The sequence below is a fragment of the Lepidothrix coronata genome, unplaced genomic scaffold (assembly GCF_001604755.1).
Source record: "Lepidothrix coronata isolate B3197 unplaced genomic scaffold, Lepidothrix_coronata-1.0 Scaffold172, whole genome shotgun sequence".
Lineage (NCBI taxonomy): Eukaryota > Metazoa > Chordata > Aves > Passeriformes > Pipridae > Lepidothrix > Lepidothrix coronata.
Window position 1 is genome coordinate 1,272,422 of NW_016690352.1, and position 12,469 is coordinate 1,284,890.

The window sequence follows — 12,469 nt, forward strand, 5'->3', positions numbered from 1 at the left end:
ATCTCCCCAAATAGCGCAGGTCTTATGATGACATCTGGCTACATTTTGGCCATATAATATAGACATCGTGGCTGCTCCTTGATTAAGAGAGCAATGTGTGCTACAGGCTGCCACAATCTGCCAAAAATATCACCAAGGAGAAGTTATGGCAAAATCTATGCACATAAAGAAAACCTGTGTGATCTCCCACACCCACTGCTATTATTCATACTGGAAGTCATGCCAAATAGGAACCTTACAGCCACCTGCTACTAGTCCAGATAACCTTATTTCTTCAGAAAATAGAGTAGGAAGCTACAGTGAGATGAAGAAAATCTTTGGGAACATGTCTGTGAGGCATCCCAGGGAGGAGTGGTGGTACCCTGGGGTGTAGAGATGGTTTACAGGTTACTGAGGCTGGCTGTGTCACCTTCCTCTACATCTCCTCCTCCTGAACTGTGAACCTGAGGCAGCCTAGTATGGTGTAGCCCCTTCCACTGCCAGTATCTGAGTGCTGACACCAGTAAAACAGGTAAAGGCTATAGTGTTGGTGAGAGCTAAAATTTGCACTGGGTCAACAGGAATTTCGTGGAACTGTGGTGTCTTCCTACTTTGTTATAGATCAGGCCTCTTCACAATACTCCATAAATGATGTTGAAACTGCAATAATCATTCAGCAACATGACCTTTGACTTCAAACATGCTTTCGCTACTAGTGGAGCAGCTTGAACCATGTTCATAGCATGTTTCTATGGAAATGATTAATCTTTCTTGAATGCAATCCTACGGGAATATCCCAGTTATACCTGGTATGTCTATCTTACAGATCATTTAAGCAAACAGGCATCTACATTATAAGTTTAAATGAACACTGAGGTCTTGCCTTTGGGAATAGCACTGCTAATTTAGTAAAGCAAGAAGGACAGTGCAATGTTGACCTGGTGCATTGACTTGTAGCAACCTTTACCAGAATATGGCTGGGCACTTTCAAGATTTGCTGTGGGGAAATTGAAAAAAGGAAACAAGAGTGATGTTAGCTTCTCAGAGATTGCACTGCCATTGTCACTAGTTGTGCAAGTAGGTGAATAAGAGAACTTCTATAGGCTAGAAATTTCTAGAATGATGCATTTCATAGTGCAATCATTGATTATTACATTTGCTGTGTGTTATTGCTGTCTGGTTCAATAACTGTTGTTGGGATGAATGTAGGAAGGTAGGCTTGAGGAAAAAGAGGCACAGGAGACTATAACAATAGTGGTCCAGAATTACAGGATCCCAAGATTTATGGCTGTAGGGCTGGTAACCATCTATTAGAGACCATTTGCTAAGATTCTCACATTTTTACTGTACTTAAAATATCCCAATAGAGGGAAAAGGAGCAGGTCCTGCACTTAAAAGTTGTTTCCAGATCCCCGGCAACAGCAGAATCTCTGTAAACAGAGCATATTGGCACCTGCCTCCTGATTTCTCATCTTAGCACAAGCCATGAACAAAGTTACTTAAAAGCTGGCATAGAGAAAAGGAAGCCTGGACTCTGTATTTTGTCTTAACTTTTTGTATGTCTTTAGAACAAAAGGAGCATAAGGCCAGGGCCAAAATTGCTTTCAATTGCAAACATACAGCTTGCAGGTGTGGGCAGAATTTAGCCTAAAATAACTAGAGGAAAAAGAAGGAAAAAAGCAGTTTGAAAATGTGATGTCAGCAGGCGAAAATAGACTCTGTGGGGCACTGGTTTTCTGAAGTCTTGTTCTGTAATCAACACAGCTCATTACTGTAGATGCACACGATGTTGCAAATGGCATTTGGATGAACATATTTTGTCTTTCCACCATGCTCACTAGTTATCAAATTATCTGCCCAAATTGCTGGACCATGCATATTGTGTCAAAGAAGAGGAAAGCAGCAGGTTCCCTTTGTCAGGGTGGACAGCCTGTACCAAAATCTCAGTCAATGATTTTCAACCTTCTTCTGTTTAGACCCCTAGGAATTCTCTTGTGGAGGTACAGGACTTTGTATAGATGCCTCTTCACCCTGCAGTGATAATCGTATTGCTTTCTTTCCCCCCACAGTCTACAGAGCACACCTGACTCCGAAATCTGCGGACCACAGTTTGGAAATTGGTCTCCCAAGGAATTAGGCGCATTTACAGTTTCACTTCATTCTTTTTTTAACCAAAAGTCACTTTTTCTAATATCTCAGTTCAGTCCTTAAATAGCATTATTATTGTAATGCATGGACAATCCATCCTGCAATCAAGGAGGAAGTGACCGCATATCTGAGATCAGCACAGATCACACATCACATTGCAAGGCATATCACAAGTTCTGACTCCCATCTGAATTCACTTTGGAGTCTCATCATGGGATTAAAGGCAGCTGGATCTCTGTCTCACTTGAGGAGGAGGAAGAAATGAGAAATGGAATGGGATTATGATATCCCAAAGGTAAAGGAAAAAGATGACTGAAAAAGGACTGACTTTAGAGTCTTAATATCTTTTAGTGGTCAAACACTGGCACAGGTTTCTCAGAGAGGCTGTGGACTCTCTGTCCTCAGAGATATTCAAAACCCAACTGGACACAGAGCTATACAGTCTGCTCTAGGTGGCCTTGTTAGAGCAGTCAAGTTGGACAAGATGATCTCTGAGGATCCCTTCCAATCGCAGCCAGTCTGTGATTCTGTGGTTCTGGAATTTAAATATTTTCTTCCATTTCTCTGGAGGGAAGAATGAGCTGAAAGAACAAAAGTAAAAGTTAGCAAAATCTTTCCCTTTTTCAGTCCAATAGCACTGACTTCTATTAACCTTTGAACCATTGCCAGCCTTATCAGTGTAAGCACTCCCGTTATGTGGGCTGGATTTTATCAGCACCAAAGGTAACTTTTCAGCACATCCAGGCTACCTCTGAGATTTTCCTCGGTGTGGAAATACGTGGGGCAAGGAAGAAGAACTGATTTGCATTCTGGTTCTCCCTCCCCATGGGGTCAGGATTTGGCCAAAGCACACATTTCACCCAGGAACTAGGAAAAGTGCTGGGATGTTCTACGTAGATGCAAGTTATCCATGCATGAGTGAGGAAACTGTGGCATATTCATAGAGAAATGTGTGTGGGAATAGGTTTAGTAGCCACGTGGAACAGCTGCTCATATTTAAAAGAAAGACAGGACAAGAATTTAAATGGAAACCTGCACATAATGCAGGTTATCCTGTACAAAATTCTATATGTGTCTGTAGGGCTGAGTTTTAGGCATCTGGGCCTCAGGCTCTTTGTCTATATTCATAATCTAACTCATCATTGCTTCTATAATTTAAGGCACTCTGTTACCCAGTGCAATTTTCAGCATCAAGTTAAGCACCCGAAGACAACAACCAAAAGCAAAACTGGCTAAAAGCACAGGTAAAATAGGCAAATGTCTGGATTAGTGCTTGCTGGAGAATAATTGACCCCCTCTCCTCTCTTTTTACCTATCTGTGCCCTCCTAAAATTTCACAGCATACTGCTAGCCCTATTCCTCTTTCCCTCTGCTTGTGCTGCTAGATTTAATTTTGCATTTCCAAGGGAACAAAATTCAGTCATGCCTGACAGCTGACAATCAGTGAGCTAGATCTGGAGACAGGCTGGACCAGCTCAGAAAGGAGTGTGCTCAGCATCCGTGCTGGTGTCATGGAGGAACTCTGTTTCCAGGGAGAGGTGAGGGGAACGGACACAGCCTGAACAAGGACCTTGCAGTAGAGGTTAGAACCACTCAAATCAATGCTTAACTTCACATGTAGACCCATGCTGTTCTCTACCTGGAAGAACTCAGGAGTTATGTAAGTCTTTACAAAATTATTTGAAGCTATTCTGAGTAAAGGGCCGAAGTTCCTAGCGTAAGTTTTAGGCAGCACTTAAGCGTGGGAGTGCAAGGTTGCAAGCCCAAGAAGACTTGATACTTTGTTGCGTAATCCAGGTTGTTCCCACACTTCAGACAGACATTACTTAGTTACTTCAGAATTATTCTATGGCCCCGAGTTATACTCCTCTGGGGGTCTGCTCCATTCCTGATGGGATGGGCAGAGATTTCTCACTCACAACCTATCGCTAACACATTCATGCTGTTAAAACACTACTTAAGTGCCAAGAGCTGCCTTAATCCAAACTATGATCTGAAATTCTTAAGGCATACATTTCCCATGTCTGAATTGTATGTATTGTAGAGACATATAGCAAAAGAAGAAAAAAATAAAACAAACTAACAACAGGTTTTTTTAAGCTAAAACAGCCTCTGCCATCCTGTAGTCTAGTATTGGGATGATTGCTTTCCCAACCAGTAGAGTTATCCATGGATTATTGTGGTTCCACACACCTCTCCATGCTACCAAACATAAGACACTTGAATTAATATATTAGTTTCTACCTGGTAATGAAGTATTGCATATATCAATTACACAACATGAGAACATGACTGGCTAAGTCCTATCTCACAAGTCCCCACGGTTTATGGTACAATTAGTCAGAGGAAAGTTGAAAGTGAAGAAAAAAAAATTCCAGGCAGAGGAGGAAATGGACAAGACAAGTTGAGCAAGAAAAAAGGCCTAATATTTCTTCCCCCACCCCAGACAGACACATATAAATAATGAGAAAGTGAGTTCCCCTGCTCACTGATCACAACTTATTTGCTGGTCTCTCTGGGACTTGCACCATCCCTACAAGATGTGGGCAAAGGTACTGTCTTATTTCTTTGCACTGTTAGATGCACTTCTCTGTTTAAGCTTTTGTACCCTCACTCTGTGTATTTCAGTAGGAGTATATCACAGTACGGGATACGTGGGTCACATGCTTTAAACTGCTTGTAACTGCTTCCTCAAGATAATCTTAATGCTTTAGTACAAGGCTGAGTGAGAACTTGCCTGTATTAACAGGTACAATTCTGGTCACCATTGCTAGAAAAAGAGGAATCCAATGTGAACAACGCAATGAAAAAATATGAGCACAGTAGGGTTGAATTTGTATTACAAAGGAGAGAACAGCTGTTTGGTTTGTTTAACTTAGCAAAATGAAGATCAAAAGGAAATACCATAACTCTTTGTGGATATGTGCAGGGGAGTAAAGAAAGGGGAAGGATGAGGGGAAATGGAAGGGGACAATTTCCAAAGAGAGAGAAGATATATATTCAGTAATGCCAGTATAAAAAAGAAATTGTGTGTATAGACTGGTTGTAAATAACATATACCTCTACAGGGGGACATTTCTAATAGTCCAAGAAGGGAAGTTCTAGATTACTTTCTAATGTAGATACTAACAGCAGCTCACAGCTCCGGCCAAGAAGCAGGTTGAATTTGCCTAATAGGTCAATGCTCAATAGGAGAGGGAAATAAATATATATAATTCCCAGATCAGCATGAACCAGGAACAAGGAGCTACTGCTCTTCAAAGAGGCAAGATCTTGCCTTGGAGAAAAGCTTGGACTCCAGCTGAGAGTGAATTCAATGCAAGCTGGAAGCTATGAGCAACATGTGCAAGGTAGGGCTGCCAAGTCCTGCCTCCCACTGAGCTCCAAGCTCTGCAAGATTTGGGATAATAATGCTGCTAATCAGGGAGATGAAATCTTGCCTTCTTATGTGGTAGTGGTTGCACTAGCTTGAAATGCCATTTTCCCACTGATTTCAGTAGTAATAAGAAGGTGCTATGGAAAGATAGATGTTTTTTACTTCTATTTGTTTTATATGTGTGTGCATGAATAGTCATTAGAGATAGAGATAGACAGAGACAGATAGAGATAATCTTGCAAAGTTATAGCACCTGCAGTACATACTCTCAAGGATTCAAGTCAGTGAGAAAGCAGACGAAATACAGAACAGAAAGGGATGATGATGAAAGGATAAATAAAGTATAAATAACACAGTGGCATTTCTGGGAATAAAAAGAGGAAGAATTCAAACCTTAGTTATGCTGATGCAATCATGTAAGCAGAAGCAGGGCAACAAAAATGGCCAGCATACTAAGCAGTAGCCCAAAACTGAAAGCAAAAAAAGAGGAAAGAAAAAAATAGTAGAGTTTACTTTAAATATAGATAAATATCTACTTCTTCTTTTTCTTTATTTTTTCCCTTCCTAGACAATTACGGGAAATTTTGCCAATGTGATTCATGGTTTGAATGCAAATCATTTGACAGACCAAGTAATTGAGAGAAGCAAGCGAATGATTTTGGATACTCTTGGAGTGGGGCTTCTGGGTACCAGCACTGAGGTCTGCCACAAAGTGACACAGTACAGTAAGGTAAAGTATCTGGCATTTATAGGACACTCTAAGGTTTAGCTTTAAGAAAAGCAAGGAAAAATTTGGGCTATAAAAGGGAAACTTTGCCATGGCGAAATTCTTTTGTGGATGGAAAGAGAGAGACGGTGTTCTTTCCACTGGAGACAGGGAAACTTCAGTGCTCAAGTTACTTTTCACTCTGGATGGGCAACAGTTTGTGTATCAGTCTGTATTCTAAGATCCCCCTCTGCAAATACAGTGAATTAAGAATCCCTTCTTTTCTTTCACCTATGAGATTTTATTAAAAACATCTGCAAAGTAAACAGTACTTATCACCAGCCTTTCAAATTAAGGGACAATTAAAGGAATGGAGAATTAGTAGTGGGTTACTTACAGTCCATAAAACATAATTGTTGTCTAAGTTACATTAGCCATGTTTCTCCTCTAGTCTTGCTCTCCTTAAACTAGAGGATTACTTGACCCTGAGGAAAAGCCCTTCCGACACAGGAGTGCATCAATGAGGAGGAATTTAGCCCACTATTTTGTTGTTCAGACCTGCCTAGTTGGCCTCATGCTCCAGAGTTCTGTGTGCTGATAGGTCTCTTCCCACAGAGAACACTCCTTTCCAAACCATGGTAGTTTATGTCCTTTGATTCATTTTGCAGCACCAGGAGGCCATCTATTGTTTACTCAGGGTCTCACTAAAACATAGAAAACCAAAACCTTTAACTGGACATCTTGCCCAACAAGATGATGACAGTCCTGTCATTTAGGTTGGACTCGATGATCTCAGAGGTCTTTTCCAACCTAATTGATTCTGTGATTCTGAGGGAACTGTTGATGGGTGGTGAGAAGAGATATGAATGGCCAGAGGTTTTGTGAAGGTACTGAGTGGCCAAGTGGATGGTGTTAGTCTGCCCCCTGATCTCTGTTTGAGCGGAATAGGACAAAAGACAACAGGAAACTGAGTTTATTGTCATACCTTCTGAAAGAACATAATTTTTCACATAAAAAGGAGCAGTTAGGTCCCAAGAGGGTATAGTCTGATCTCTTGTTATATCAGAGATGCAGCACATATTTGTCCTTAGGTTCAGGACTTTGAATTAACTGATGTCAATTTGTTTCAGATCTACAGCTCAGATTTATCCAGTACCATCTGGGGCCGCTTGGATTTCCGACTGCCTCCTCTGTATGCAGCTTTTGTGAATGGAGTGGCTGTAAGGGATGCTCTTTTATTTGCTCTTAAATCACACTAATTGATGCCATTCTTGCTCTAGAGAGAACAGAATGTTCCAAAAAGCTTATTCTGAAGCCTGCTACAAAACTTTCCTGGACAGTTCTCCTAATGTGCTTCAACTTCCTTCCAATGAGACTGAGCTTAAGCTGTAATATATATCTGATCCAACTCAACAGCATACCGTACCTTTAATGTGAGACCTGGGACTGTTTTCAAAGGTCAGAACTCTACAGCTTGTTACAGCCTTGCTACAGGTGCTTAGAAAGAGACACTCTAGATGTCGCTGATTTCACTGGGATCCAAATTTCATGCCAACTGGCAAAGCGTATCTGCAGAAAAATACAGACAGATGCACATGTAGATACACACACATATACCATCACAAGGCAATTTAATCTTCAGTTACCCATTTTGCAAAAGCCAATTATATATTTTGGACACATACTTTGTCATTAAAGCAATAACTGACTCCCCAGACATTCGTCTAAATTCAGATTGAGGCTGAAACCATTTGAAATTGAAAGATGCATAAGAGGTGAGGTAGACAAATTTGGCAATTATGCAAAACTAGAAAAGGTGACCAACCAAGGAAATGGTACTATTAAGCCTATTTAAATTAGTGTGACAACAAAATCAGAGGTCCAATTTAAAAGCTCATTTCCAATGTAGAGAAAATTATGTTGGAAATGAGATCTGGTACCTCTCAGCTCATAGCAGCCCTTGTAATATTCAGATCTGGCCATTAGCAGGTATATGATCATTTCAGTTTACATCTCGGTCACAGGTCAATTATAAGCACTTACTGAAGACATCAGAAACACAGCTTACTGGGTATTAGACACAACTTTCCTTATCCTGCACTGCAGGGCATCTTCCCAGATGGCATCAAAGTTTTTTGAGGCAGACTGGGTTTTCTTCTATCTGTTCAGAAACACAGTCCTCATAAGTGCATATTCCCAGTACTACAGGGTAAAACCTGAGCACTGGGGAGCCTGAGCACCTTCCCAGTTTGCTCAGAAGTAACACATGGGTGAATAGATGCAAAGGTCAATTTTTCAAGTATTATTGTGCTATTAAAAATGTTGTCTCTGAGAATCCTCTCAGGTCCTCGAGGATTCTCAAAACTTTGCGGGGGAAGGAACATGTCTGATAAGCAGTACATTACAAACAGTGACTGCACTGCATTGCTGCCTGCAGCTGTCTGCTACCAGAACAGAAGCCATATGCCATGCTGGGAATGCCCAACATCTTCATGAGCAGCTGGACTCTGGGCAGAGTTAAGAGAAGTACCACTTTGGATACTTTCTCAGGCTAAGCTAGCTTTCTCCTACTCCTAGCAATTCAAGGGAGTCTGGTTCCTTATGTGACAAGTCTTGTTTCGATGTGCTGAAAATTCAGGCTAAAGCCTCCTGCACATTTGCAGGCTTGGGGATAGTTGCACTGGAGAAGTAGTTCTGATAATAAAACTTTCATTGAGCAGTATGGATTTGACTGCTATAGCTGTATGATGTGAGTCCTAACAGCAGCATCAGAATGGAGCACCGAGGAAGTAATTTCATTTGTTTATATTTCATTATGTTTTGGGTGAAGTGCAAATTCACCATTCACATAGTGAATGCTAGAACTGCTACTTTAATTATACAGGTCTAATTAAAGCAGCAAAAACCAATTGCAGGAAAAAAGAATCACTGTCATACTGGTTTTAGGCTGGTGCAACTTGAATTAGAATTATACTCCTTGCAGGCAAGATTTTTATTGCATTATCACTTCTCAGGAAGCCATGTTGGGAGTAAAGGTCTTAAAGACTTTTGAAGGTTTGCTTTCTAAGGAAAATCGTGTTCTTTCTTATACCAATTGCAGTAGTTTCATTTGACTGAGCCAACCTTACCAAGTCAGGCTTTATTCCTAATGACAAAACAATGCTTCTCTTTCCATTAGGTGCACTCAATGGATTTTGATGACACCTGGCATCCAGCTACACACCCATCCGGGGCTGTGCTCCCTGCTGTGATTGCACTCTCAGAGGCCTTTCCTCAGAAGAAAAAAATCTCAGGTCTTGATCTGCTCTTAGCTTTCAATGTGGGAATTGAAGTGCAAGGTCGGCTGCTGCGCTTCTCCAGTGAAGCCAGGAATATCCCAAAAAGGTACATAGAAATGTTTCAAGTAGAAAGTTGAGTGGAAGTTTTTTTTTCTCAATGTTAATATACTTAATTACATGTCAGTTAAAATACAGATGGCACAGTTACTCATATTTTCTGTGCTGTTTGTCTGGAAATTTAGGAAAGGGTCATCTTAAATGTAAATACACTTACTTAACTCCTTATGATTTAGTTAATTTCTTTTTGAAAGCATTGACCAATTCACAAAAAGGAGGTGATGATCTTCCTACTTATAAAAAAGAGCAGCAAAAGGGCAACATTTAACATTAGAAATCTCAGGTGTTCATGAATACATACAATCACGCCTCACTTTCAAACAGCAGCTTGCTCTCAGCAGAAAGGAGTCACCAGTGTTGGGCTCAGAGCAGAGCCCAAGAAGATGGGGTGGGATGTGGGATGGCCTAGTTGTATTCTTGCTATTTTCTGGGCGTTCTTTCTATCAGTTTTGCAAAACTAGTTCAGAATAACAAAACTTACCTCCCCCGATATGTGTAATTTAGAGATGACTATAAATTATTATAGATTTATAATAATACATAAATTTAAATTATTATTATAAATATTATATTAAATACAAATTTATATGTGAGTTTAAATTTATTTAGAATAATTTATACATGACTATAAACTGTGATGCTTTTGCCGTTATTCTGTTCAGTATGCTTTGAACCATGAACAGTTCTAACATTTCAATTGTTTTCTGGGAAGGACCTATTGCAAGTGGTACTATTCCAGTTTAACTTATTCCCGGGGGAAAGTGACAACTTTCTGCACATGAATTAGGTCCGCACATGAATTCTGAATGTATGTTTTGTTATGGTCCAATCTGTCTTCCACAGCCATGAATAGAAAGCTTGTGTATACAGTGAATTCAGGTTAATTTTTGAAATACAGTCATGAAGATATTTTTGTTTTCGCAGGTTTCACCCACCGACTGTGGTTGGTACAATGGGGAGTGCAGCAGCTTGTGCTAAACTGCTAGCTCTTGACCAGCTGGGATGTAAAAATACCTTGGCCATCGCTGCCTCCTATGCAGGTGCCCCACTGGCTAATGCAGCAACCCAAACAAAGCCCCTTCACGTTGGCAATGCTGCCAAGCATGGACTGGAAGCAGCTTGCTTAGCTTCACAGGGCCTTCAAGGAAACAAACAGATCTTGGACATGAAGTCAGGGATAGGTGCCTTTTATACAGATTATAACCCACAGACACTGCCAACCTTGCAGTCCTATCCCTGGCTGTTGGACCAGCAAGACGTGGCCATCAAACGCTTTCCTGCTCATCTAGGAACACACTGGGTGGCTGATGCAGCATCTTCTGTTAGGCGGAAGCTTGTGGAGAGCAGTGGCAACTTGCTCCCTCTTGATAAAATTGAGAAAGTAATTCTCAAAGTCCCTGAGGTCAAATATGTGAACAGACCCAGCCCAGCCTCAGAACATGAAGCACGACACTCCTTCCAGTTTGTTGCATGCTCTGCTTTGCTGGATGGCAGTGTGTCAGTCCAGTCCTTCACCAATGAGAATATTCACCGGCCAGCCCTGCAGGAGCTCCTCCACAAAACAGAGCTGGAGCACCCTCCTGATAACACACCCAGCTTTGAGAGTCTTTACTGCGAAGTGAGTGTCACACTTCGGGATGGCAACATGATCAGTGACCGCTGCGATACGTTCTACGGACACTGGAGGAAACCTCTGAAAAAGCAGGACTTGGAGAAAAAGTTTCAATCCAATGCCCTCAGCGTCCTGCCCGCAGAAGCCACAGAAGGCATTATAGAGACCGTGTACAACCTGGAAAAAGTAGAGGACTGTTCTGTGTTAGGTACCTTTCTATCAGGACAGTCAGCTAGAGAGCTTTCACAGAAGCTGCGCTTTTGAATGTTCCAGCTGACAGCTAGATGCTGTTCACAAAGCAAACAAAATTCAGGGCAAACTCTTGTTTAGTGACTCAAGCACTTTTAAATAAGACTCTTCTAACACAAGAACCATGTTCAGTCCAGTATCATAGCTTTTCACTAAGTAAATAATTTACTGCGTATGTGCAGAGCTCAGTCAGGCTGAACAGAAGATCCTCTGCTGGCACAGCTGACTTCAGCTATCTTTGTTCCTCTAGAGGCAGAGCACTCACTGCCTGTGCACGACACAAAAATTTCCCTGCTCTTCTGCCAAAAATCTGTGTTCTGCTTCTCCTAAATAACTCCACACAGGAAATCCAAATTCTGGAGGAGTATGGAAATGCTGTGTCTGTGAAAATCATCACTGTTAGAAGGACAGAGAACAATAAAGCCTTTATATATATGATTTATTTCTGTAGATTTATCTCTACAGCCTCCTTGAAGAGGCCACCTGTTACAGCTGAGCTTTGACATTTGTGCTAAAATAAGCACAGCACAGAGTAGTAGCACTTGATACTCTGCAACACGTCGGGCTCTGCTGTAATGATTGGCCTTGCACTGATGGGCTAAAGGCCAGTGCTCGTCCTGATCACACCAGCTGCCGAGCTACAGGGACAACTCAACACTCCTCGTCATAAAAGCGTTATTTCCCACTTCCATCTTTTGGCTGCTCTGTGGTACAGATCTGTTCCTGTTTTATTCCCACTCCAGTTACAAGGCACTTGCTCAACATGACACGATTAGCACATGATGACAGTTTAGATTCCTTCAGGCATGGCAAAGCTTAGGCTACAGTACACTTGGCATGAGTGACAGAGACCTGTGAGCTTCAGAACACTTCTTTTGTGAGGCAATTAAGTGTCCACAGCAAAAATCAATACACCTTGATAATGAATTCTGGGAATTTTTTGTTCCTTCAGGAGTATAAAGCCTTGACAGATTGTGCCTCTAATAGAAGCTGACAACCTTTGT

At 41.3% G+C, this 12,469-nt stretch overlaps 1 protein-coding gene across 1 annotated transcript; it reads left to right on the plus strand.

Annotated features, from left to right (window-relative positions):
• The first annotated feature begins 4,629 nt into the window (after positions 1-4,629).
• ACOD1 (aconitate decarboxylase 1) lies at positions 4,630-11,907 on the plus strand. Its single transcript, XM_017829948.1, has 5 exons — positions 4,630-4,679; positions 6,072-6,233; positions 7,340-7,429; positions 9,388-9,593; positions 10,529-11,907. Exons 1-5 carry the CDS (start codon positions 4,668-4,670, stop codon positions 11,478-11,480), a joined length of 1,422 nt encoding a protein of 473 aa, XP_017685437.1. The 5' UTR covers positions 4,630-4,667; the 3' UTR covers positions 11,481-11,907.
• Positions 11,908-12,469: the final 562 nt, after the last annotated feature.